Source organism: Phasianus colchicus, chromosome 19, assembly GCF_987193195.1.
Source record: "Phasianus colchicus chromosome 19, bPhaCol1.hap1.1, whole genome shotgun sequence".
In the NCBI taxonomy this organism is placed as follows: Eukaryota; Metazoa; Chordata; class Aves; order Galliformes; family Phasianidae; genus Phasianus; species Phasianus colchicus.
The window spans coordinates 6,756,166-6,781,896 of record NC_143454.1 but is presented as its reverse complement, the minus strand read 5'-3'; the positions used below and the strand labels follow the sequence as shown (position 1 = coordinate 6,781,896).

Here is a 25,731-nt window from a genome sequence, read left to right as displayed (position 1 = left end):
GCGGTGAAAGCTGGTAGAAAGTGCTGGATTTTGCCTAGAGATGCAAAACGTATAGATTATAAAAACAAGCAGGTTAATGGTGCAGCAGGCATTATTAACTTCCTAACTCTGTTGGGATACCTCGGCCTTGGCTGTTGGAAGTCGCATCTAGATGCAGGCTCCTGTTTGTGATTCTGGGTTAATGAGGCCATGGATAAATCGGTTAATTCTGATTTTTTAATAAGTTGTCTCACTTTACTTGAAATGAGGTGAAACAGCTTTTACTATGGAAACTAGTAGTCATCACAGTGAAAATTATTAAAAAACAACAGCAAAACAGGTTCAACTGTAAAATGCTTTAGACAGGGCTTAAGCTATGTATCAGTAACTTAAGGATAATAATAATAATAAAGGAGATTTTGTTGTAATGGAGGCTTGGGATAAGCCCAGGAAATGAGTTAGTTAAAAGTAATTTAATACCCAGCTGATGACAGCCAGCTCGTGTTACTGGAGGGCAGGGTACAGGTAAGTGGAGAACCCAGCCAAGTGATCACATTACAGCAATGACTGATGTATGCCAATGAGGGTTGTTTTACATTGAGGAAGCTTTTATATATTTTTTCCACTTTCTGGTAGCAGGTGAATACTTCAGTAATATCAGCAGCTAATCCAGCAACTTGAATATCTCAGTAATGGTAAAGCCTTGTCTTCTTAGACACAGTCTGTCATTCTTTCTGCATCATATGTGACATAAAGATACCAAGTCACAGTGCTATTGTCTTAAGCATTATAATTCTTAAGACAATAAAATGTTTGCTTTCTAATGAAAAATATACCAAAGGGGAAAAAAAAAGATCAGATATTTCATGGTTTTCCCCTAGAATCAGGAAAGCAAGTGTTTGCTTACACTGATTTGTTCTTACTTGGTGTTAATATCTGGATACAGTTAACAGCCCAATAGTGTATTCGGGATGGATGAGATAATCAAACCTACCTCCAAGTTTCAGCAAAAGGGAAAGAACAATCTGTATGTATCCATGGCAGTTAATAATGAACTGAGAAACTTAACCTGCAATAGGGAAGATTTGGAAGAGAAGGTTAGAAGAAGATGCTGGTGGTAGAAACAGTGAAACACTGTATTGGAGGCTGCTCATTCACACTGCTGAATCACCATTAGCAGAGAGATTTCTAAGAACACTTCTGTTTCCGAGTTATAATCAGCAAAGCTGTTCAGAATGCAGCCTGCAACAACTTGGAAATCCTTTTATAGTATCACCTGCACACTCACAGTAGAAAGATGTCTGAATGACACTTAAGGGGCTCTGAAGTACCGTGTGTTTTCAGATGACCTAGTTAGGGTGCTAATAATGACTGAAGAAGAAATCTAAGTTTTTAACTTCTGTTGGTGTAAAGATAAAAGCAGTGAGTTTCCTATCAGCTTTACATCGTTGAAGTTTCAGACTACTTAGCAAATGGGATGCTTTGTATGACAGGAGGATTGCAATTCTGAGTCACTGTTCAGATGATATGCTGGATGGGGCACAAACCATAAAGGCTTTTACTTCGTTGCCCTCCCCCATTCTGTATCACTGCTGCTTTGGTAATCCATTTGCTCCCCTTGCATTCTTTCTCTACTTTAATTCACATTTGTGCAATTTCTTCAATTTGATTTTCTCATCTGTCAGCAGAGGAAAACATTTTATGTGTGTTCTGATAGTTATTTTAGCATTAAATGGAACAGTTTAAAGGGTCTGCTAAGGAAGAAACATCTATATTGCTTAAATTGATGTCTGTAATCATTTGACTTTCAAATAACGTGACACAAAATGCAAATGGAGGAAGGCGAGAGTTGCCAACTGTTACCATGTGGCACAGCAAATCCAGTAAATGTAATCTATTATTAATCATGGTTATTGATGAGGAGATATCTCCTTCCTCCCTCAAATTCGGAGATAATGTGCAATTCAACAGCCTGTCTAAATGAAGAAACGAGCTTTTTTGGCACACAATAGCTATGTACATCATCTTAAATACGAAATCTTATCAATGAAATTTATACCACTAATTAAGATTACATTTTCCTCGTTTCTTAAAGGTAAAATATAACATGTGTCCAATCCTACAATACAGGTACCAGACCAGGCGTCGCTGCAAAGCTTTTCTGCAAGCACCAACACAGTGCAGCAGATTTTAGAAGAGGCTGCACGTTTATTGAAACTTCTCTGGAGAGTTTCCCTTCCAATGAAAGCAGCACATAGTTCTGCTCACAGCACCCAGGTATTGTTCTGTTTCATTTTGTTTGAGTTTTGCTTTCTTGAGCTGCTGCACTGTGTGAAGGAGGACACACCAGTTAAGAACATGTCATTTGGGAAAACTGTTTGTAAATCGTGAACGTAGGTAGCCCAGTTTTTGAGTAGCTCTCATCTGAAGGCCATGGCTGAACGTGTTCTGCCTCTCTGTCCTGATCATACTGCACAACTCAGCTGTTTATTTACCAGATACCTTATATGAAGGTTGTAATCTGCAACCTTGCCGTGTGATATTCAGGAAAGCTGGGCAAAACTGCAAAAATTCCCTTTCAGTGAGAAAAGATTTGGACTCCCTGTTATAGAATTAAATTCAATTTGATTATATATATTCCAGTAACAACAGAAACTTCAGCAACTTTGATGTAATCTGAGCTACATTTTCGTTTTATGTTTTTGATGCCTAAGCTGTAAAATAGGATGCTTTCTTAAAAGTGTGACAAAACCCCGAGACAAGTTTTATAACATTTTAACTAAAAAGGATTGCACTATGCAAATGAATGAAAGTAAACCGAATGAGGAATGAATTATCTGTACTGTCATGATATCACCACTCAACAATAAACTGCTTCAAACTCTGGCTGTAAAATCCATCTGAATTTTTTTTTCCCTGAGCTTTTTGTACGTGTTTCTTAAAAGAAGCAGGAGATTGCTGAAGAGAATAAAACTTCAGGAAAGCTAACACTTGATATATCATTTTAATAACGTTTTTGTTATAGTTTTCTAGCACTGTTAAATATATTAAATCAGAAAAGCAGTATAAATCTTTCATGTTTCAGTTCCGTATTTGGGATATAGGAGCACTTCCATTTTTATCCCCATGTGCACAGTATATGTGGACAGCTGTATGTTGGCCTGGCTTGGATGATCTGAGCACGTCACAGATGCACACAGACAAATGCTTTTTCTGTCTGTATGATTTAAACCTTGATCTGGATCAGTCAGAAAATCTGACCTCGTGTGTGAGAGATCTGAGATTCTACTACAGTTCTTAACTGGAGTCTATTTAGATTCCTTTTTAGACCTTCTTATCCAACATACTGAGATCTCACGATCATTAGAGTGCTTCTGATGTCTTAAATACAGTATATGAAAGAATGCCTCCCAAAAGATACTGAGTGTTCGCTGCCTTCTGTTTAGCCCCACAGGAGTAATCAGCTCTTCTAAAGAGCAAAGTGCTAGGGGAGAATTCCAGAAGGTATTATTATCTCACAGCACAACAAGACAAATGTATAAGCTTAACTTTGCATGAGGAATCCAGATGTGCATTATTAGCAGACTGTATCAGGGCTACTTGAAGTCCTGTTTTACAGGGTGCCAACCATGACTTGTTTAGAATTGGTGGTAAAAACTGAACCTTAAAGAGTCTAAATGTTAAAGGGTATAAATAATTTCTATAGTGCTTTAACATATTATCATCATCTCTGGATACAGGATGAAGGAATGAAAGCAGAAATACTTCGATTGCAGAAGAAACTGTCTGAGCAAGAAAAGAAGTTACACAGCACAGTGAAACGCTTGCACTCTACCAACCAGCTGAAGGAAAACATGGAGAAAGTCATTATTGACCAGTGTAAGTGTATGCCTTATTGTGGTTCTTTCTTTATGTAATTCATGGCTTTCATTGAATTAGAGAAACAACAGAATGAAGGCTCATTAGGCTGTGCTGAATGGCATTCATGTTATCAGTAGTTAATCTAGAAGGTAAAAGGCTCTACATCTTACAAAGTTATTGTTTATTGTAACACTGTGTTCTCAGGTCATTTATTTTGTCCTTATTTCACTCATTGTGCTATTTTGCTCCATAGCCTATAATTTGTATGTCTAAATTTCATATACCTTCTGCATACAGATTATTGTTGCTTTTTCTTTTTTAGCACTTATGAGCTGGTTTTGATCATCTCTTCCAGAAGTGTTGTATCAAATGACATCCAAGTTACTTACTTAGATAAAATTTAAAATTAGATTTCGTTTAGGTTTTTAGTAACTCAGTTTGGGATTTGTCATATAAAAAATCAAAGCTATTATTATGTCTGTGCCACTAAAATCCCTCAGGACAGACTAACTGATTTGGTTTGGTCAGTTCCTAGTTCCAGTGACATGTCAGACAGACACAGTGGGCTGCGCAGAGTTTAAATCAGCAGAGATTTAACCTTATGGACACAGCCTCTTGTTCCATCCACACTTTCAGAAAGAAAACAGAGCATTTCCCTCTTATTTTATTCTCACCATTTCGGCACGCCCAGGATTAGGTCCTAATAAAATGAAACCTGTGTATTCTGAAGCCATACTGTGCAGTCCTGCCTGCCTCCCAGCAGCTTCTCCATTAGTGTCACATACTCTACATTCTCTTCATGTACTGAATTTAATATTTTTGATTTAGAAAAATCTAGTTTGTCAGGTGAAGTGAATTTACTATCAGAGTTCTTTATGAGCAGAGAGCACTCTGCTGCACAGAAAGACCTAGATACAAGATTCTTTAAGTTTCATTGATTATGGGAATTATGGATGTCAAGTCACCTTTGCCTTAAAGAGCAATTTCAGAAATGTTTCCAAATTGCATCTGTGTACAAATTCCTGACCAAGAGTACAACAAAACTAGTGAATCATGGGCTGGAGTTTATGATGATGCTTATACTTGTTTTATTTTGTTTTGCCAGTAAGCAACCACAGGCATTGCAGTAGGTGACCTTGCTTGGCTTCATTCTCTAAGTACCCTGCTAGCTGGTCACTCCACTGAGGATTTTCAGGTTTCTGTTATTTAGTTTAGCATTCCTAAATACATTAGAGTCAGAGACTGGAACATTCTTATGGCTCAGAGTCTTCTGTCTGCTTTCTCTGGGCAAGAGAATGTAATGCTTATAAACCTCATCTGAACCTCTGAACATGTAACAATGCAGTGCCAAATTGCAGCAATCCGCCAAGGGTATAATTATCTCATGACAGCTATACCCTTGGAGTTGTTGGGTTCTTATTATTGTAATGAAAAATCTTTATTATGGCTAAATTGTTTATTTTTGAGACTGGAATATTAAATTGGCACTTGTGAATGGTATTTTTCAGCAGTTATGGAGCTGACACAGATTAGAGAATCACATATTTAACCTGACATTTCTAAATATCAGTTTTGTTTAGAAGCATCCCCTCCTCCATTCACAGGTCTTGCTCTCTCCCTGCAGAGGAAAACTAGCTGAATGAGCAGAGAAAACTTGGGCCACTTCAGAGCGAGCCACTGATGTGCTTTCCCCCAAGCACAAATAGGTTGCTTTGTCCTTGAACTGCAGGAGGAGCTGGCTGACTTCTTTGCCATCCATTGTCTTCCCAGCCCATCATGCCACATAACCTCTCCACTGCACCATTTTCTTCCTTCTCCCCCTAACCTCTGTTAGATCATGCACCATCTCTCTTAAAATGAACAGAAAGAGTTCCTTTGATGCCTTGGATTGAGCCCAGACAGAGGAACAGTTCTGGGTTTTGCTAAGTAAGAAAGCTGATGCGGTGGTGGGGCCGTGTATGGTTGCCTGGCTGCTGCCCATCTCATAGATGTGAGTTTGTACATTATTTAATATTTGATTCTAAGACTTTGAGTACAGTGCAGTGTCCTGTAATCATTGCCTCTTTGTTTCCAGTGGTTTTAACTCATGATGTCCTGAAGAAGGCTAGAGGAAACCTGGAAGTAAGTAAAGTATCTGCTGCGCTTAATTCCTTGACGTGCTCATTAGAAATAGGCACTGCTATGTCAGTAGCATTTTGCAGAATTAGTCCAATTTGTTTTGGGTTTGCAATTGGAACAACATTAAGATCAAGTCTGGGTGACAGCAGTTTACCATGATAAATATTCTGCACTATTTGATGTTTAAATTAGAGTTTTATGACTGGCCATGCAAACAGCTAAACCCTCTCTCTTTTCTGATACTTTCCCCAGATTAATATTCATATGTCTTTCTTCTCCAGTGGTTTATTTTCATCAGATCACAGTCCAATAAGCTGTCTACTGAATAAGTTCACAGAAGGCATCTTTATTTAAAGCCTGAGTGTGGGTTAATAACCGGTGCTTCTGTTTTCCTAAAATGCAGACCTGATAGGTAAAGCTTCTGCAAACAGCTCTTTGCTAATGCAGAGCATTAAATTACTTTGAACGTTTAAGTATCCACTGTTCAGATTTGATTTCTCCCAGAAGGCTCTGACTTCACTCCCAGAAGGCTGTAATATACTTCTCGACTCCTAAATCGCATCCTTCTCCTCACACCATTCCATTCTCAATGGCTGTATGTTTCCCAGCCCGCCCTTAAATTTCTCTCTCTTTTTGTGAATCTCTTCTCTATTATCCTCATCAGCAGCACTTCCTTATGCAACTCCAGCACAGGCTCAGTCCTACCTGAGTTAGACATTGAGGACATAAAGTCTTTCTGCTTACAGAAATCTCATCACTTTGATGGGTAGATCAGCTGATCACAGGATTTGCTGATTCTTTTGTGGGATGATAGCTTAGGGATAGGGACGAGATGTATGTAGTACCATAGAATAGTATTAATTATTGCTTTTCTTACCAGGTCCCAGCAGCTGACAATCAAAAACCAGCTTCCTATACCAGCAAAAAAAGGATTCTCTGAAGGAGAAAGGTCCACTAATAAAAGACAGATCGTTCCTCTGCTTGGTGGTTGCTTCTTTATGCCTTACTATTTGTTGATGTTAAAAGAGCTGAAAGAACATTTTTATGAAATCAGCCTTGGGGAGGGAGGATAGCAAAAAAAATATTTTTTTTTGTAAATAACTTATTTAACATTTTCTGTAATGTAAAAGATGTTGGTTTTTAATATTTATTACAAAAACATGGTACTGGAGCTATTGAAAAAACCCAGATTTTTTTAAAGCTAGCTCACTTGAGATTTTATATTTTGTGTTATACACTGTTTGTTGTTGTAGTCACACAGGTCCTGAAAGAATCAAGAGCACAATCCATCTTCCAGCCCCTTTCTCCACTGCTGAAATGACAGAATGGAGGTGAAAGAAGAATAGTTCTGCCAGCTGTCATTGCTTTATAGTAACGTAAATAATGTTCACTATTTAAAAGCATTTAAATCTCATGTGGAAGATTCTCCTGGAAGCCACCTCCTTCTGTGCTTCCTCACTGCCCTGTTAGGAAGTTAGATTGATGCTAGGTCTGAAAATACTACGTAGGGTCAGACCATTTAATTAAATTTTAACATAATCACAAACCTGTTTGTGTTGTTTTGTTTGAAATGTCAGAACTTTGAGCTCTCGTTGAACAAAGAAGTCAAGGGCTTGGCATCTTTGTAATGGTGGGCACAGAGCACTGAGTCTGTCATCATGGAGCAAATGGAATACAGCCCCTACAGCTGTGTTTGCTCACATCATTGCTAAGTTCTCTCTTTGGGAACCTGTCTTCAAGCAGCCATGAACAAAAGGCATTTTGCTGTTGGCAGAAGCACTGCACTCCCCTCTGTACCCCTCAAATCCATACCAAGAGAACAGGAGCTCACAGAAGGGATAAAGCTTGACAGTTTTGAAATCCATTTTTCTGCTACAAACACTCAAAAATGCCCTAATTTTAAAGATAATCATTTATTATTATTTTTCTAAGTGTTCTAATAGCAATATTTTGGCCAGGCAGCACCACACGTGCATGGTTGTGCTCCCTTCATCCTGCCTGTTGCCTTTTCCACAGCTCAGTCCAAGCTGCCCACACAGACTCTGTGCAGGCAGTGGCACAGCACAAGCTGGGACATCATTTAGTTCAACCCTCACACGCCCATAACTGAAAGTGCTTGTTGGTTACAAAAATGTGGTGCAGTCATGGCTCTGTTGAACAAAATGAATTTTAAAGTTGATGATGCTGTACAAGATAACTTACCCTCATCATCCATGGAGGTTGGCACAAGGTCTGGGATCTCTCAGCACAGGGTTGGGGTTCTGTTGGGTCCTTCACACTGCACCCTAGAGAACAGGCAAGTGCAATAGGCTTTCACTGGAAAATGAGTTTGTGCTCACTGAATGCTGGCTGTGCTCCCCACAAGGATTGTGTGTGCAGGTGGGGTTTTATTAAACAAAAAAAACAGCCACGCAGTTTTGAGCTGCCTGATTTTCAGGAATTCACAGCACTGGTTTTTCTCTGAAGCACAAAAATGAGATCCCCAGCCAGGCTGCTCCTTACCTGGGCTGCCCAAAGCCATGTTCCAGCTTCTGGCTGCACAGTGCTCACCTCTCCTCCTGAGATGCTCCGAAGCAAAATGCTGACTGGAGCTGACAGCAGGGGGAGGCAAACTCATTTGTCTGGATTAAAGGAAAGATGCAGGAAAAACTGAAAAAGTTTATTTTTAACTTTGCAAATTGAAAAGTGAGGGGGGGAGGTAAGGAAAGAGCATGCAGTCAAACTTGCTCTTCAGTCTCTTCACACATTATTGTCCTCACAGCTCACTAAAAACGTCAAGTTAATTTTACTAAGTAGCTAAATTATAGACACTCAGATGTAATCAGAATCTGCTATACATTTCAACTTTCAAAATTAATCATCCTACGTTTTTGAGTTATAACACCTGAAGGAAACAGCTGTACATCTATATATAGTGCAACCCCTCTCTTGGTCTTTGTGCAGCTTTTTTTTTTTTCCCCTACACCATCTGTGATTAAAAAATAAAAATTAGATGTTTCCTTTTTCCTGAGATAATTTGCCACTTACTCCTGCTGGTCCCTGCTGTGCCCACTCACAGCTCTGCTCCTTTTCCTTCCATCAGTCTGAATGTAGCTTTGGCAGGGCAGGGCAGGTGGGGCGGACAGGTTCCCTATTGGGAAGAAAAAAATACTGGTGGATCATCAGGTCTTTAAAATGAGACACTTTTATGAGATCAAAGCATTGCATCTTGACGAGGAGTGCCTCTTAAACACGCTATTTACTGGGCCAGTTTAAAAACAATTAAGCTAAAAAAGCATAGCAGATGGAGGGCTGCAGCAGACAAAGCTTATGGAGTGTTAAACTTTGTCCCCATTACACAAAATTAAATTTTCCTGTAAAAATAATTACGGGGGAGAAAAATTAGCGGCGTAAGCAAATGGAATTAAAGGAGGGGCTCATTTACTTAGGAGTTGCTGTCTGTGCTTCCATTTCATGTGCAAGGTGATTGGAAACACCCAAGAAAAGCAAGAGAACGCTTTTTCCTTCTCCTTAAGCCCCAGTGAGCAATGAGTGAAGGCACTGCTGGGTGTCACACACCATTCCTGCCACCAGCACCCTGTCCTGCAGGCTGTGCCTGCAGCCCACAACCCGCACTGTAATTACAGTCACCAAAGAGAACAAATAGAAGCAATACCCCAAATCACAGGCAGCTGGCTGTATTAAAAATAAATCAATGCTAACGCAGTCAAGCGTTTAAAAACAAAAGCACATTAGAGCAGCGTGGTATTTTAATTCACTGCATTTTGGGGGAGTGAGCTGGGGGGGCTCTGCAGGCATGGCTGTGTCCAGTTCACACTGGGGGTGCAGGCAGGGCAGAGCTCACACCCTGCTGAACGTCACCCTGCAGAGCTGAGTGAGGTGCACACACCTTGCTTGCGCTCCAGGTTTATTCTCAACCCTGAACAAGACAAAGCGGCTCCTGTCATCACTTCCAAATTCAACAGAAGCTGCAATATGGAAAAGAAAGGAGAAAAAAAAAAAACAAACCAGCAAAACCAGAAATAGCTGCAGCGCTTTTTGACGTTCTGTTGACACTCAAAGCCAAAAGGCTTTGCAGGCTGCTGACTCCAACACGAACCCTTACCTAGCAGCACTGCGCTCTGCAAAGCGCAGCATGCTGCTCTCGTGCTCATTTCTGCAATGGGTGGAAATAAAGTGTCAACAATACAGATACCCCCACACACGCGTTCCCATATGTAAGGTAACCTCACACACAGGGGTACCCATTCTTCCCCTCTGCCAGACTTAAAGAGTCTGAAGATGTGCCCCCCATGGAGCACAGTGAGCTGAAGGGAGGTCAGGGATCTCAGGGATGCTGTCCTATCCAAGCCCAGCACCCAACCTGCTTGCCTTCTGAACCGATTTGTCTTGAGAAAAGCCCTGCTGCCTACTTTTTGTGCGTGTTTGCCTTTCCTTTCTTCAGAAAGATACTTGTTACAATCCCCCCCCCCCCACCCCCCTTTTCTCCTTAGCCCCATCAGAGGAATCTACTTGGGTAATTTGTTAAAGCGGATTGCTGGGGCATGCATTATGGATGAGATGCAATCTTTATTTTTGCACCGCACTGTGTGCATCCTCAAACAGGATTGGAACCGCGTGCCCGCACGCAAAATGAACATTAGCTGCTCAAAGAAAAAAAAAAGAAGAAAGAAAATGCCCATTTATTTAAAGGAAAGAGTGGAGAAAAGAAACACTCCACTCTTTCAAGCTGTTCTGCTTGGGATTGCTCAGAGCAGCTACCAGCAAAAGCAGACACGTCTGTATTGTGCTGAGTAAACCAGCTCAGAGCAGCTGTGCTCTGTACGACATGCAGTTGTGAGCACTGTCACCAGGCACAGCACCGAGCTCAGGTGGCACTCATGTGTCCTAGGAGGAGATCTGCTCTCTCCATCCCTTTCAGGATCTGAGGACATGAGCTGCCAGCACTGTGCCCAACGCCCTCGGGCTGAGCTTAGTGAAGCAGAGCCACACAAAAAAGGCACAGACAATTCTGAGGCCATCCAGACAACCCTCTCCATGCTGTATTCCATGCTTGGAGGTCACCTAATGTTATTTTAGAGTAAGAATCATAGAATCATTATGGTTGAAAAAGACCTCGGAGATCATCTGGTCCAACTGCCCACCTGTCACCAACATCCCCCACTGCACCACGTCCCTAAGTACCACATCTGCACGGTTCTTGAGGAAAAAGGAACAGCGGATAAAGCAAGGATTGAGATATAAGGCTAATTATTTTTGATTCTATGGCTGAAAGGCTGATTTATCACAGCTGTAAATCGCGCTTCAGGAAGCTAATATGGCAGCCTGAGCCTGGACATTATTTAGACAAAGTAATCGCAGTATTAACGCTCAGAAAAGTGGAAAATGTACCCACATTACTGCATCATTAACACGCTGGCACTGCTGGGAGCAGCATCCCCTGCACCAGCCCAGGGCTGCCCCTCACAGCAGCAGGCCAAGGCCTGGCTCAGCTCTCAGGCCTGCATTGCCAGCAGCCTGGAAAACTGACAGCAGAGGGGTGAAAAGGCAGCCTGCCTCATCTCGAGTCCCCAGAGCACATTGTGCATTCTCCAACAGTTGCATCACCCTCAAATAACTGCGTTGTGAGCCAGCCTTGCTGCAAATGGGAGAGTTCTCTGCGTCCCCTGAGCACCATTTCCCTCCAGTGTCACTGTGGAACCCACATCACGTTCCCAATGTACTGTTTGCCACAAGGCATCCTCTCACAGCTCAGTATTCATCTCACATATCCTATCACCATTCCCATGTCCTCCTGCCTTCAAGACAGCCTGATCCCTAACACAGAAACACACGGAGCACACGTATTGGATAGTAAGCTTAAAGTGGAGAAAGCTATTAATTTCTAACAGCGGTATTTCTTACACTAAGGGCAGCGAAGCAGTGGCACAGGTTGCCCAGAGAGGTGGTGGTGCCCCATCCTTGCAGACACCCAAGGTCAGAGGATGGCTCTGAGCACTGATGGAGCTGTGGGTGTCCCTGTTCAGTGCGGGGAGTGGGACCAGATGTCTTTAAGGGCCCCTTCCAACTGGAATGATTCTATGATTCTAAATGAGGGTTGAAGTGGACAGAGGTGTTGCCGAGCATCATTCATGTTCCTGAGACCTCCAGATCACAACAGCTCTTAAGAGCCTGGGGTGGTTTGAAATGCAGTACGGGTTGTCTTGTGTTTGATCTCCTAAACCTGTCGGTATCCATCACTGTCAGCAGCTGTCAAAGTGTGTCCCCTCTTATCTTGATGGAAGCCTGATTATTTTTTGTTGGTGTAGAGGCAGAGATGTATATGGTCCTGAAACCTGACGTTTCTATTTCTTCTACTGGAAAAAAAAAAAAAAAAAATGGGGCTGGCTTCCACTCCAAAACCAATTTCCTTGATGGAATTCACCCTGCAGAACAGGAAGGAGATTTGCATTTGTCTGCCTGAATGCAGGCTTGCATGCACACACTCCTTGATTGTTTTTAGTTACACCCGATGATAACGCAGAGAGAAGGATCGATACGCGGCGAGCTGCCCTACTGACCTCCACAAGCAGCACAGAATTTACACCAAGCCTCGACATGGGGAAACTCAGAAACATCATGAAAGTTTCATGCGGCCAGAGCAATTCTATAAGCACGAGCTGCTCCCCTCCCTCCAGGTCTCCGGCACCAAGCTCATTTCCCCAGGCTTTGCTGCTGGGGGGACTTTTGCAGCAGTTGTAACCCACAGCTCTCACCAGACCCAGGGCAGCATCTCCCTGGGTGATAACAGTTACACAGTGCTGATTAAGGGTTTAATTAATGTGAACTCACACGGCCGTTGCCCCACATATCAGTGCCAGTTACCTGCATCATGCTATTAACCACTCCATACACGCCACATCACTCTTCTCTAAAATGCTCCATAAAGCGTTTTAAATTTTTCTGCCACCTTTTTTTCCTTATGCCTACTGCCTATAAAAGAAGGCTGGAGAGCTCAGTGGGACAGGGTCAGCTGGGTGAGGGAAAACGCTGTCACTATTGCACCTTAAAATTATTCTTAGCTGCAAAAGCAGACAATGGAATAAAATTATGCACTGTGATCACCTGCATAAAAACAGTCTGAAATGATCCTCCAGTTCCTCCTCAGCCCAATGGTACATTCTGGATTCACTGTTTGTGGTTGGTGTTTTTGGTGAGCATCTGATGTCACCAGTTTCAGAAGCTGCAGGGGATGCTGTGGGTGGTTCTGGGTTTTTAGTTTCTTTGCACGGCAGACCCAGGAGGACCAATTTGAACACACACATCTAAAGAATGGAGAGCCCATCCCAACAGAGGTGGCAGCTATTTGCAAAACATAAGGGAAGCTGACAAAATAAAATAGAGCCCATTGCGAAGACACACACAGCACAGCTGACCTCTTCCCAAAGCTGAGCTTTTCCAAATAGCCCATCTGTAACAATTCCTTTTCCCAGCCTTGGGCTGCTGCTCCTAGCATGCTGCTTTAACCAGCTCTTTCCCCCTCCAGGAGCTCCCACAGTTGAGAGAGCAGAGAAATGAAGCCATGCATTGCCTCCTGCATTGACACACTCAGGTTCTTATTCACACACAAACTTAAAAATATCTATAGTAACAAAGAAACCTTGTGATCTCTTTTCTCAGAAATCTCTACTCCATTAACTCTGGATTAAGGCACAACACAAACCAAAAGAACAGGAGGCTCACACTGGTAGGCAGCAAGAAAACGGAGGCAGAGTAAATAAGCACAGTCAGCTTGCAGTGCGAGCAGAGGATTTTGGCTCTCACAAGGTGATCCTGATGGGAGGAACAGTCAGTCCCGAGTGCAACAGAAGCACGTGGCCAAGAGGGTCTGTGAGAATTTGGTAGCAGAGATAAGAAGGAACCAAACCCCAGCGAGCATCGCTTCCTGTGATTGATGAGCTGCTCTGCTTCAAGCTGGGGAACGTGCGCTGCACTTGGAAAAATGCAAGCAGCTGAGAGTGCCCTGATAGCAAACAGCCACACTGAGACAGCTAAAGGAGAGCTGGTAAACAAGAAAATGACCGTAATCCCATTACACAGTGACAAAAAGCTGGGTTCTGTCCCTCAGGGAGAGAGCTGAGCAGGGTCCATTCTGAACCACTGTAGCAGCAGCTCCGGAAAGCTGAGATGGGGCAGCTAAACTGCAGGGGATTTCAGCATCCATTTCGGATGCCAAGACCCTACCTGGATAAGCGTGAGCAGGTAATGGTGAGCAGCAGGGGGCAAAGCAGGACAGCAGTCAGCGATTCGGCTGCACACTGCTGTCAGCCATGCCTACAGTAATGCTCCACCTGGCTTTAATGTTGATGCAAGGATGGAGCAGAACAATGCTCATTTTAGCATGGGGTCCGCAGCATTCAGCAGCCTCTGAGCACAACCAAGACACTGGTATTGATGCTGGGACTCCAGGTGTGTCTTTGTGCCTCCACACTGGACCAGCAACTACCTGGCACCAATCAACACTCAACAAAGAAAATACCCTGTATTTTCCTCAATCTGATGGCACAGGTTGAAAGCCTCACCTCAGCAGCACCAACATGGAGGAAGAGCTGTTTCCCAAAGCCCAGGGCAATCTGCTACATCTGATCAAAGAGTTTCCAGCAGCTGGGACATCCACAAAGCCCTCTCCTGTGTGGGCAGTTTGGGATACAATGAACAGCTGAGCTTGTGGGGCTGCTCTTCCTACCATTTGTGGATCTCATATCCCAATAATGTTTGTGGCTGCAAAGGAAAAGATTAGATATAAGAGTACTTGAAGCAGTGGCAGAGGTTGCCCAGGGAGGTGGTGGTGGCCATCCCTGCAGGCAGCCAAGGTGAGGCTGCTGGGGCTCTGAGCACTGATGGAGCTGTGGGTGTCTCTGTGCATGCAGGGATTGGGACCAAACAGCCTTTAAGGGGCCCCTCCAACTCAAATGATTGTGATTTTATAACGATACAAAAAGCTTCCAGGCGCACAGTAAGTGAAGGAAGGGGGTAAGGGAAGGGAGATATGACGGCAGCATGGGGGGGGGGGGGGGGGATTCTCATTGCCTCTTAAGTAATTCCAAAGCTATGGCTAGGTGCCAGTTCGCAGCAATGTGCTATAATTTGTTCATGCGTAATAATGAAATCATCATATTTTGGACATCTCTGTCAAATTGATTGAAATTCAGAAAAACAATTAAGACATGTGCACGTATACATAGAGATTGATCGCAGTAGCTGGCCCCTTACAAACAGATGTCTTTAGAGAACATTAAAATGAGGGGAAAAAAAAAACCCAAAAAACTATTACTGAAGGTATTGTGAAATACACCTTCTCTGTTAAGGAGTTCTCACACTGCAATGGAATTCTGCACAGGGGAAAACGTTCACCAGAAGAGGAAAAGAGGAAGGAGGAACGAAATGCTGCTAATCCCATAGAGCTGCCTGCATCTCCAGCATCCCCAGTGGGAGCCCAGTAGGATCAGCCAGGACTGTGATGGGCAAGCAAGCCAAATGGCATGGCTGACAGCAGCCCACACAGCAGAGGTGATTATGTGACGCAAGGCAGGGATCTTTCCAGCTGGAGGTATTTTAAACACATACAAAATAATGTCGGAATCATAGGACTGCAATCTTTAAATTATATTCAAAAAAAGATGCTCAAAGCATATATCATTGAGTTATGAACAGCTCTGGCAGCTTTATTGATGATGTTGAATCTGGTTGACAGATGCATTTACACTGCATAAGCATTTGAGATGCTAGAGTAATTGCTTATTAGTCTTGTTGTGAGGCAAAACACCAGATTGAAATAAATAGGAGCTCATGAACACAGAATTTTGCTGCCTCTTTGATTATTTTTTCGAGCTAACCATCTGCTAAGCATCTGGGATTCTTAGAATCCAAGATCCATACCACACAGGTGGGAATTAAAAAATACAAATAGAAGGAGCTTAAGAACCCAAACAAACTATAGTGTAAAATTGTCCAAAAATGACGAAGGACTTTCTTGCCTCCCTTGCATACCAACATAAGAAGCAGAGTTTTACAAGGACAAGGTCTTCCCTACACAGCAAGCAGGTGCACAGTCAAGTAACTGCATCAGCTTCATTAAACCAGAGCTCTTCAGCACACATCAGTGTGAAAACTGATCACGTACCATAAGATGGGGCATGGAAGGGCTGCAGAGAAGGGGTCTTCTCCACAAGAGATACATATGGAAAGCCCAAATTCCATGGAGTTGCCAGGAAGAATTCCAGAGCTCTGTAGAGTTGCTTTTTGCAAGAGTTTTGGCAAGCACTGTGAGATCTCCATTCACATCTGTCTCTTGCTAATATGTTTTTAAACCTTTCATTCATATTTGGCAAGAAAATATAAAAACGCCAATGGAGAGGAGGGCTGTGTGCCTATAAACTAGACTGCTCAGGAGTTGGACTCAGCGATCGTTCTGGGTCCCTTCCAACTTGGGATATTCTATGGTACCCATGATGGAGATGATGGTGGGCCCCTTCCAACATGGGATGCTGTATGAGAACCAAGATGGAGACTCAGCCTGTAGGACCAGCTGCCCTGCCATCATTTCCAAACGTCACAAATTCACCTGCCCTCATCCTTGCCAAAGACTGCCGCCAAGCGGAGGAAGAGACAGGCCACTGGGCCAACATTTGCCCTCTGTTGGCTTCCGTGCTTGGGTTGAAAACCCCAGAGATGAAGCACTTGGGAGCCCCAGTCTCAGCTGAGGTGCAGTAATCACCACCACGAGCAAAAATAACGCTCTGAACTCTGAAACTTAGACAGGACAAATTCAGGAGTCAGAGCGAAGTTTGCTGTGCAGCTCATTGCAGCCTGTGGGATGGCAGCTTAGATAAGAATGTAAAATTGATATTTGAATTTTCCCCAGCTGCCAGCGCGCCCGATGCTGAGAACGAGTTCATAAAAACAGCCAGTTAAGTAACTGTCAGACTCCAGCAAATAGCCATAAAGCAAATGATCTTCTTAAAAAAAAAAAAAAAGCAAATTAGACATGCATTTTTCTCCGTGAAATAGCACAATTAGAGAAGCTTTATAACTAATATTTGTTTTCGGTTCTAAAATATTAAGGATCTTTCCTAAACACGGCGCAGTGAAGGGTTTCAATTAATCTCCTTTGAACACACATTCAGGTGTTTAAAGGGAAAAAAAAGAAGAAAGGATTTGTGCATCGCCTGTCATCTCCCAAATTCTGTAAACAGTATCTGAGAGAGAGGAGTTTGTGTGACAAATTCGAGATTAGGCGGATTCCGATCTAAAAATTAAATTGCTTATCAGAGAAATAATATTAGAGTAAAATAAATTAGAATCTCTACTGAAGACTCTAGAAGTAATTTTTAAAATTAATTAGAATCAAAAAGATGGATCTCAAAGGATAGGACAACTCTAATTTAGACAGACGGTAATTAATTCCTTATTTCAGAAATTCATTAGCAGCGCTGTAAGTGCAAATCATTCCTTTGCTGGAGTCAGACTCCAGAGAGGGAGATTCATCTGGAAGTGGGAAACGTGAATTCCCCACGGGTGGGAGGGCAGGGAGAGCCCCTGAAATGGGACACATCTGGGACAGCAGCTCGCTCAGGAGGGTCCCAGGGATGTTTTTACGTTGTTTTTATTGGGGGTGACACGCAGCCAGATGCTGAGTGTGCATCCTACAGATCCTCCTACAGATCTGGGGGGGATTTGTGGTGAAGCTCTGCCACGCACCGACAGGTAACTGAGCTCAGAAGGGACAAGTCCATGGCATCCCTCTGCTCCTTCCCAAAACCAATGGGCACATCTAAAAATAAATGACCGTGCACAATTCACAAAGCAATATCCATTAAGAAAATAACTTGGGCATCTCAATGGACTTAGCACACGAATTTCGGTCGCTGATAAATAAATGTGCTGTTGGCCTGGTCTGCTGCCAGCCCCAAGAGCAGCTCCAGCACTGCTGCTCTGTGGTTCTACAAAGTGGCCAAAGCACGGGCAGGCCCTGCCAGGGATCACGCTCTGCTGGCTGGCATCTGGATCCCTCTGATAACGGGTTGGGATTGGAGCTGGAGGCTTCATCAAGGGGAGGATAAGCAAGGCTGGAATCCATTCCCTGTACCCAACTGGAAGGAAGCCCAAACCTCAGCCCTTAGCTGAGCTGCATGCTAGAGCTGGAGGCGAGTCCACATCCACAGTGGGGTGGGAGGGAGAGCCATGAGTATGGATGGGTTTAACTCTGCAGCTCATAGCCTTCAGATTGAGGGTGCAGAAGCAGGTACATGCAGTGCTCCCGGGCTGTGCCAGTTCCTTCTGCACTAGGAAGAATTAAATAGGCTTTTCTCCTAGTGACATGTCCTAGCATCCAGTGACCCGTGCAGTGCATGAACAGATGGCTTCACCCAGGCACTGGAGAACAGAGCTGGAAATACGCTAGGATTTATTTTATCTTGTGGTCCCAAGTTCCTGTTGGGAGGAGCAGCTTTCAAAGAGGATCTCTCACATGACTGGGACTTCAGTGGGACTAAAAGGAGCTATGCAGTCTGACCTCTACAATACAGCATGCTTAGTACAGGATCACACATTTCATTCGCACCTCTCTGGCACACACTTATGAATTTCACCCAGTCCTCATGGCTCGTTCAAAGCCATTGGGAAAGTAGGCTGTGTAGGGCAGCCAGCACCAGATGTGTTCAAGGCATTGCATTCCAACACAGCACAGATCTTACAGATCACCTTTCCACCAGTCCAGCTGCAGCAGAAAGCCATTTGTACCCAAACTACACTGCCAGCAGAAGAACCAAACCTATTTTAACAGAACTTGTGCTACAGATTTAATGCCTGCTACTTCTGCTGTTAGCTGCCCACCCAGCCCTGCAGCCAACCCAGCGCCTGGTGCACTCATAAGGCATCTTTGAGATGTCTTGGCTTTTAGAAAGATCTCATGGTCTGGACAAAGCAATGTGGTGGGAGACAGTGCTGGAGGTGTCTCCCTCCCAAACATCTTCCAAAGCCTGCATGCCTGCAGATCAGAGGTGCTGCCCCCATCCAGCACTCCATCACATCTACTGACCCCCAAGGAGCTGCCATCTCCTGTGCTTTCCTTCAGCCACAGCTCACTGAGGTCTCCATGTGCTCTCACACCCATGCTCAAACAGCTCCTGCTGCATCTCAAGAGCACCTCTGCTCTTTCTGCAAACCCCCCAGGGGCTGCTAAGTTCCCTGTCCATCATCAGAAGGTCTCTGGGTCCCCTTGATACCAAGAAAACATTTTGATTTTAGAGTAAGCTTCTTATCTCACACAAGAGCCTGCCCAACGTCTCTTATCCTATTACCAAATCCTTCCACAAACTCTTCTTGTGTTTACAGCTTTGTTACCAAACGCTTTCCTCCCACCTTGATTGTTGATAAACATGGAAATCCATTCTTCTCCTAGCACGGGGGGCAGGGGATCTTTTATCCTCCTCCTGATAAACATTTATAAGCTCCTTATCCTCTTACCAATAACCAAGAGCGTTGCAAATCCTGTATCAGACACACCAGGGTTAGGGTTGTTTGCATTACGTGAAGAGATTTTGTAGAGTGGCAAATAAAAGGCATCTCGTTTTGTTCTTTTATCTGAAACTTCCTTCTAGGAGGGAAGGCAGAGTTGTTAGGAAGTAGATTTAATTGGGTATTATTCAGTATCAGGTTGAGACAAGTTCTCCAGCCTCCCACAAAGAACTTCTGCGCTAATTTGTTCTTACTCGTGGATGAAAGGTCATTGTGCTGACTAGGAAGTTAAATAAACAAAATTAGCATCTGATTTAAGAGACTTCTTATTCCCTCTGGTGTAAATTAGTGTAAAAATTAGCAAGGCACTCTATTGCTTCTGTTTTCCACGTTCGAAATGCATCAGCTCCTTGAATTTAATGGTGTGAGAGCTTGTTATTTCTTTATTTATGCAACTGCATACGTATGGATGGCAAGATGGAAGAAGCTGAGTACATCGGCTGCAGAAGTGAGTCATTCGAGGTGAGCAAGAGTGGGACAGAAGAGCTCACAGCAGCACTGACACACGGATGCTGAAAGAGTGACAACTTCATGCTCAGATAGAGGAGCATTATTAGAAATTACCCTGGACTGGAGCCACGAAACTCAGTAGCACAAAATAACCCAGGGGCAAAGCAAACTCATTTTCACTGCTAAGGCTAGCAGGGTGCTTTGTTTGAAGGTCGGACCATTCTTTATTTCAGTTTTATTTATATATATATATATATATATATATATATATATATATATATATATATATAATTCTTAGGTGCTCATCTCGTTTAAATCACTCCAAGTACTTTTGAGACACGGCTGAAAACTACTTGGGATTGAGGTAGAAAACCCCACTGAATATGTTCCAGAAGGAGGTTCCTGATAAAGTGCTCATTAAGAAGCTTTACACTTCTTCTAAACGATCTGTTAATGATTATTGCACCCATCAGTGTTTGAGTTTGATGTCACCAGCTTTCCATTCAGAGCGTAACTTTGTGCCGTACCCATGCAAACGCAGCTCCTTTCAGGGACAAAGGGGTGAAGAACGAGGCCACATAATTTCAGAGAAGGGAAGAACTTCTCAGTAGGATCCAATTGGCAGAAAAGGAGCCCCTGGGCTTGGGTCTCTCCCAGAACAGATTCAGAGAAGTTCTCTCCTCCATGTGTTCTCCCCAGCACATCGCACCTCGTGCTGCAGCAGCAGAGAGCAGGCGTGAAGCCACCTATTAAATTGGAAGACTGGAAAGAAGCTCCAGAAGTGTTTTTACCAAAATACCTCTGGCAGAAAACTTCAGTGACTGCTCTACAGCAAAGTGAGGAGCTGTATCATCAGCCCTCCCAAAGCCATGAGACCTGCATCATATCTGCAGGACCCTTCCATCATGACATTCTTGCTAGAAAAAAAATAAGAGTAAAAAGAAAAAAACCTGAAGCGAGCTCCAGAACCAGAAGTGACTGCAGATATTGCTAAGAGATGTTCGAGTTTTGCCTTTTCTGTCCGCCTGCACCTCCTTGCATTGAGCCCAGAGAAAAGTATTTGGAGCTGCGGTGCTTCCTGACAGCAGCACTGCCCAGGGCTGCTCCAACTTACAGCCACGAGCATCCCCAAGGACAAGCCTTACACAAAGGGAGCTGAACCAGCTGCCCCCATAGGGACCCTGACCTCAGGCAGCCTCCTCCAGATGAGGGCTGCACTGACCTCCAGCAACGTCCTCTTACAGCAGTAATTTTAATCCCACACGCTACTAATTTGAATGTTGATTTTCCACGGTGCAGTTCAAACATATTTTGACTTTAATTGGTAAAACTCAGTCCCCAGACCCCAAAGAGAGGTGCAGCATTTTCAACCAAGCTCATCATTTTGAGCCTGCAACTGCTTGTTAAACCAAAAAGATGTGGAACTGAGAGCAATATGTTACACTTAATAGCATGAATATTAATTCCCCAAAGAGTTATGGAATATATCTATGCTACCAACTAAGCAAAGGTAACATTCCTTCAGCCCCGTAAGAGAAATGCAGGCACTGAAGTAATAGTTTGCATTCCTTATAGAGTCGAGCTTAAAACGTGAGCAGAAACATTGGTTTCCTGGCTAAGAAGGGAGCAGCTGCTGCAGGTGAAGGACTTGCTGCAGGAGAGGTGTGGGACTCGAGTGGGGCAGGTAGGAAGGACAGCTCTTCCTCAAGTTGCTCAGAGCAGGTCTGGGTTATGGGATTCTGGCTAAGAGCAGTTGGGAAATGGATAGACCTGAGGGCCAGAGCCACAGCCAGCATCCGTGTGTACTTGTAAGGGGTTGGTGCTCAAGAGCAGCTGATCAGCAGCCAGGCAGGACAGGAGAGGTCTCTAATGAGCATATATGAATGTTCTTGGAACACGATATGAATGGCAAGGACCAGGGAACACAGCATGCATTTATGGACCCAAGTGTTTGAAGTTAATGCCCTGCTGAAAGCTGCCCAGCTCACAGCATAGGGCTCAGCACCTTTGGGACTGTATTGCCACAAAAAAAAAAAAAAACACCCTTGGGTTTTGCACCTTGTCTCCCAGGTGACCAGAAGGAGCAGTTTGGATTTCCAATCCCAGCAGTGATAACACACAGAGCAGGCACACCCCTGCTAGCCCAGCACAGATCCACACGTCCCCAGGTCACTGCTCCTTCTGCACAGTAAGCCCTGGGCTCCTTCCTTGCTGCAGGACAATTCTCCCTGGAGAGATGCATCATTTCCCTCTGGCTACAGAGGCAGCATTTGTGGGATTAGTAATTCCCTTACTCTCGTAAGGCATGCCATGAAAAGACCATCTCTCACAGAGCCTTAAAAACCGGATTAATTTCTGGATACAACTGAGCATAAGCACAGAAATAGTGCTCTACAGAAGGAGATCTTTGCAAACACCAAGGCCCCCCCAGACAAAGGAGTTTCAGCACGCACAGGTGAAAGATACATCTTCCTATATGGGGTCCTGCTTCTGGAACCATCCAACACCCCATTTCAAGTGTTAGAAGATCCAAGTTAAGTTAGAAGATCCCTTCTGTTGGCAAAAGCAACAACTCTGCTGACTCTGGAGTAGCTGGAATGTTTTCCAATTGCCCAGATGGTGCTGGGATGTAGCAGCCCTCTCAAAAAAGGCCATGGCCTCAACCCCTCCAGCCCTCAGCCAGAACTTGTCACAGCCACCGAACTCACTGCCAGGTTGTTCCTTGCATCATCAGACAAAAGGACAAGAGTTCAAAGCCCGTCACAAAAGGGCCTCTCACAAAAAGGTCAGCAAACCTTGCAGGGAAGAGACAGATTGTGACTGCAGCGACCACCGTGCATTGCAAAAACAGATTAAAACCACAGCAAAAAATTTAAAAAAAAAAAAAATTGAGCAGAAGAGCCATTAAGCATATGTTGGGTACAAACTAATAAACACATAAACAACAACGATTGCCAGTTAACCACAGGCAAGAACTTCCTACAAGCCACAGGTACTGGGTACAAATTGGCAATAATCAGGTTTAATGGGTTTGGTTTACAGTCTCACTGTTTCAGAAGTTTTATTCTTTTCTGCTGCATTAGTCAGTAAAATAAAGCCTCTCTGTGCTTGCAAATCTGTTCGGGTGGAAGAGCCCCAGATGCTACCAGAGTCATATCCAATAGAGGCCCTCAAGGGACTGGGGATTTTTGCTCCCTTACAGCACCGAGGCTTCAGGCAGAGCGTGAAAAGCACAATAACGAGGATGAAATTTGGATCCAAACCAGACATAATAACTAATGAAAGTCCAAAGGAAGCAAACTCAAACTTTTAGTTCTGTTCAGACACCTGAAAGCCCTTTGGAAAGCAGCAACGAGTTCCAAACAGAGCAGGGCCACAAGAGCAGCACAGAGGGACCGGGAGACAACCAGAGAGGAAGGAGCAGGCTCTGAACAGCAGCTAACTCCATAGCTCTGATACTTTACTCACTGCACAATCCTGTTCATCAACACCCACCTCCAACTTTCAGATGAGGAAGCTGAGAACACCACGGCTTACTCATTTCCATGAGGCCAGCAGTCAGGTCGGTCATCGACTCCAGGCCCAGCACCCTTAGCACGAGGGAGAAGCACCCAGGGCAACTCCATAGAACCCCACTCACCTCAAAGCAGCCCCTTTCCTCTGCCCCCTCCAACCCATTTATTCTTTGCTTCCTGATTTGTCCTCAGACCCTCCCACAGCAGTGAGAATTAATCACATCCTCCTTAAAGAGCCCTGATTAACATTTCCATCACATGCTAACGAGACACTTCCTGGCTTCAATCTGCTTTTCTTCATTACAGCTTTCTGAAGACAAACTTTATGCGTTTATGAGAAGCATTAAATGCACAATCATCTAACGACGATTTATAGCCGTCCTGGCTTTGTTTAGTTTGCAAAAAGGCTCAGAGTGCTGTGGCATCAAATCTGGAATGGGCTCCTCAGATGTAGGCCTCTGTCCACAGCTGTGTCTTAGGTCCCTTGGAGCAGCAGCCAACCAACCCAGAGCCAGCTAGGAGAAGATAGTGGGGATTGTCAGCTTCAAAACACAGCAGTAACTGCTGTGAACCATCACAAAGTGAGGCTTGCAGCACAAGCATGGGGCAATCCTAATGCCAACCATAATCCCAACAGAGAGAGGCCATTGGACTGGCATTTTGGGCAAAAAAAAAAAAAAAAAAAAAGATGGGAGTGGAGGAAGGCACTTATTTCTTGCATTTAATATTTCTTGCATTTAATTTGAGAGAAGGATTGCAAAGCTTGGATAAAATGGCTCGAGTCCTATCAAGCGTTTTGTACTGTAATGCTTATTAGCCTTTGTGTTTAGCACATACATTCAGCATCTGCAGTCTCACGCCAATACATAATGCAATAAATACACAAGAAGCTTATTGCAATAAATACAACACCAGCACAAATGAAATAGTAATTTGGAACATAATTCAGACAGATTTTAGTTAATACCTATTTACTAGAAGGTGCTAATCTCTCAAATAAATGTCACAAATGTACAAAACGTGCCTCCATGCTCCCAGCTTCCCTCTGTCAAAACCTGCTCACCAGCTAATTGGAATGTTAAGAATGGCCCCATTCTTTGGAGCAAGTTGGCAACGGCTGTGGCAGCACTGGGAAAGTAAATGGTGCTGAGTATAGCAGCTCATTTCTGAATGGCAGTGTGGTCATTGCAGTCGTGTGCCCCATCCCACCCAGCACACAGATCCCTGCAAGGCCATGAATCTGTCCCCACAAGTGGCTGTCAACTGTGGCAGTGCAGGAATAGCTCTGGCTTTAAGGCAACAGTAAAGGGAAAAAAGCAGGGAGTATTCTCCTGCAAAAACCATAAGTCTGCAGCCCCTTGCTGTGCATTTATTACTCTCTTTTCTCGCTCCATCACATGCAGTAAGGAGTTTTGTCCTGTGGGGCTGCCAGCCTTTGAAGCCAAGCAGTTCATTTTCCCCTTGGAATTCATCTTCTGGACCAGGACTCACTAAAGGTGAGCCTGCATTTGTGATAAAGACCGTGAGACATAAATATTTTACGTTGGTAATGAGATATTTAGCATTGATATACAGCTAAAAGCCCAGTGCAATTCCAGCTTTGTTAATTATAATGAACTATTGTAAGACTTGACTTCATCTGCTCCTTGTAAATCTTGCCGTGTGGCTGTGATGTGCTGGTGGCTTCTTTCCAGGGTGAGGCTGGAGCTCAGCCTGGCAATGTCTGATCAAACACCCAGCCTCAAAATAAGGGCAGTGCATTGCACTGCTGTGTCAGAGCCTTGCCACCCTTCCCAAAGCCAGCGATGGGGAGCAGCTCTGTTTCCACTCCTAGCCCTGCATCTGATACATCTCATTGCAACTTTGCAGAGCCTAAAGTTCACATTCAGGTAGAAGTTTCTTCTGCAGACACAACATATGCTGGGATAAAAAATCTACATTACAAGAAAAGCTCATTTAAACCCTCTGGGTTTGGGCTGATCCCATCCTGGGTTTTACTCTGAGCCCAGAGCATCCCTCTTCAACATTTCCATTTTGTTACCTGCTCAGAATCAGCCAGTGATCAGGATCTTTTCCCTGAAATGGGTGTAGGACATGGCAGGAATGGTGAAGAACATGGTTTTGAGTCAGTTTGATACTGAGAAATCACATCCTGATGTCCAAATTAGCTGAATAGAATCATAGAATGGTTTGCGTTGGAGGGACCTTTGAAAATCATCTGGTCCCCTGACCAACTGCTCTCAGCACTCCA

At 43.9% G+C, this 25,731-nt stretch overlaps 2 protein-coding genes across 7 annotated transcripts in view; one reads left to right on the top strand and one right to left on the bottom strand.

Annotated features, from left to right (window-relative positions):
- The window catches only part of CDK5RAP2 (CDK5 regulatory subunit associated protein 2), a 73,011-nt gene extending 65,507 nt beyond the window's left edge, over positions 1-7,504 (top strand). For all 4 annotated transcript variants that reach the window (XM_031601594.2, XM_031601593.2, XM_090121441.1 and 1 more), the window contains 4 exons: positions 2,110-2,256; positions 3,720-3,858; positions 5,915-5,961; positions 6,839-7,504. In XM_031601594.2, coding sequence (XP_031457454.2) covers positions 2,110-2,256; positions 3,720-3,858; positions 5,915-5,961; positions 6,839-6,898 — 393 coding nt within the window. In that variant the 3' untranslated portion in view covers positions 6,899-7,504. The remainder of the gene's footprint in view (positions 1-2,109; positions 2,257-3,719; positions 3,859-5,914; positions 5,962-6,838) is intronic.
- Positions 3-24,136, bottom strand: LOC149915455 (uncharacterized). 3 transcript variants are annotated; one of them, XR_016458913.1, is made up of 5 exons: positions 23,461-24,134; positions 8,986-9,088; positions 8,461-8,579; positions 8,161-8,243; positions 3-1,048 (listed from the first exon to the last, which is right to left on the bottom strand). XR_016458913.1 is itself a non-coding variant. In XM_090121443.1 (5 exons), exons 1-5 carry the CDS (start codon positions 23,534-23,536, stop codon positions 983-985), a joined length of 399 nt encoding a protein of 132 aa, XP_089977569.1. In that variant the 5' UTR covers positions 23,537-24,136; the 3' UTR covers positions 3-982. The 3 variants fall into 3 exon arrangements, 2 of the variants coding, with proteins under 2 accessions (XP_089977569.1, XP_089977568.1); XM_090121443.1 differs by having other exon boundaries at positions 8,509-8,579; positions 23,461-24,136; XM_090121442.1 differs by lacking the exon at positions 3-1,048 and adding an exon at positions 7,182-7,270 and having other exon boundaries at positions 23,461-24,131.
- Between the last annotated feature and the right edge of the window lie 1,595 nt (positions 24,137-25,731).

What these genes read in the sequence shown, in the direction of transcription:
- LOC149915455 (XM_090121442.1), bottom strand. Translation starts at nt 23,536, where the DNA reads ATGACCGACCTGACTGCTGGCCTCATGGAAATGAGTAAGCCGTGGTGT. An exon ending in CACAGCAGGGACCAGCAGGA is followed by an intron (nt 8,580 to 8,985) that starts GTAAGTGGCAAA and finishes CCTTTAATCCAG; the next exon opens with ACAAATGAGTTTGCCTCCCC. An exon ending in AACCTCCATGGATGATGAGG is followed by an intron (nt 7,271 to 8,160) that starts GTAAGTTATCTT and finishes CTGTCATTTCAG; the next exon opens with CAGTGGAGAAAGGGGCTGGA.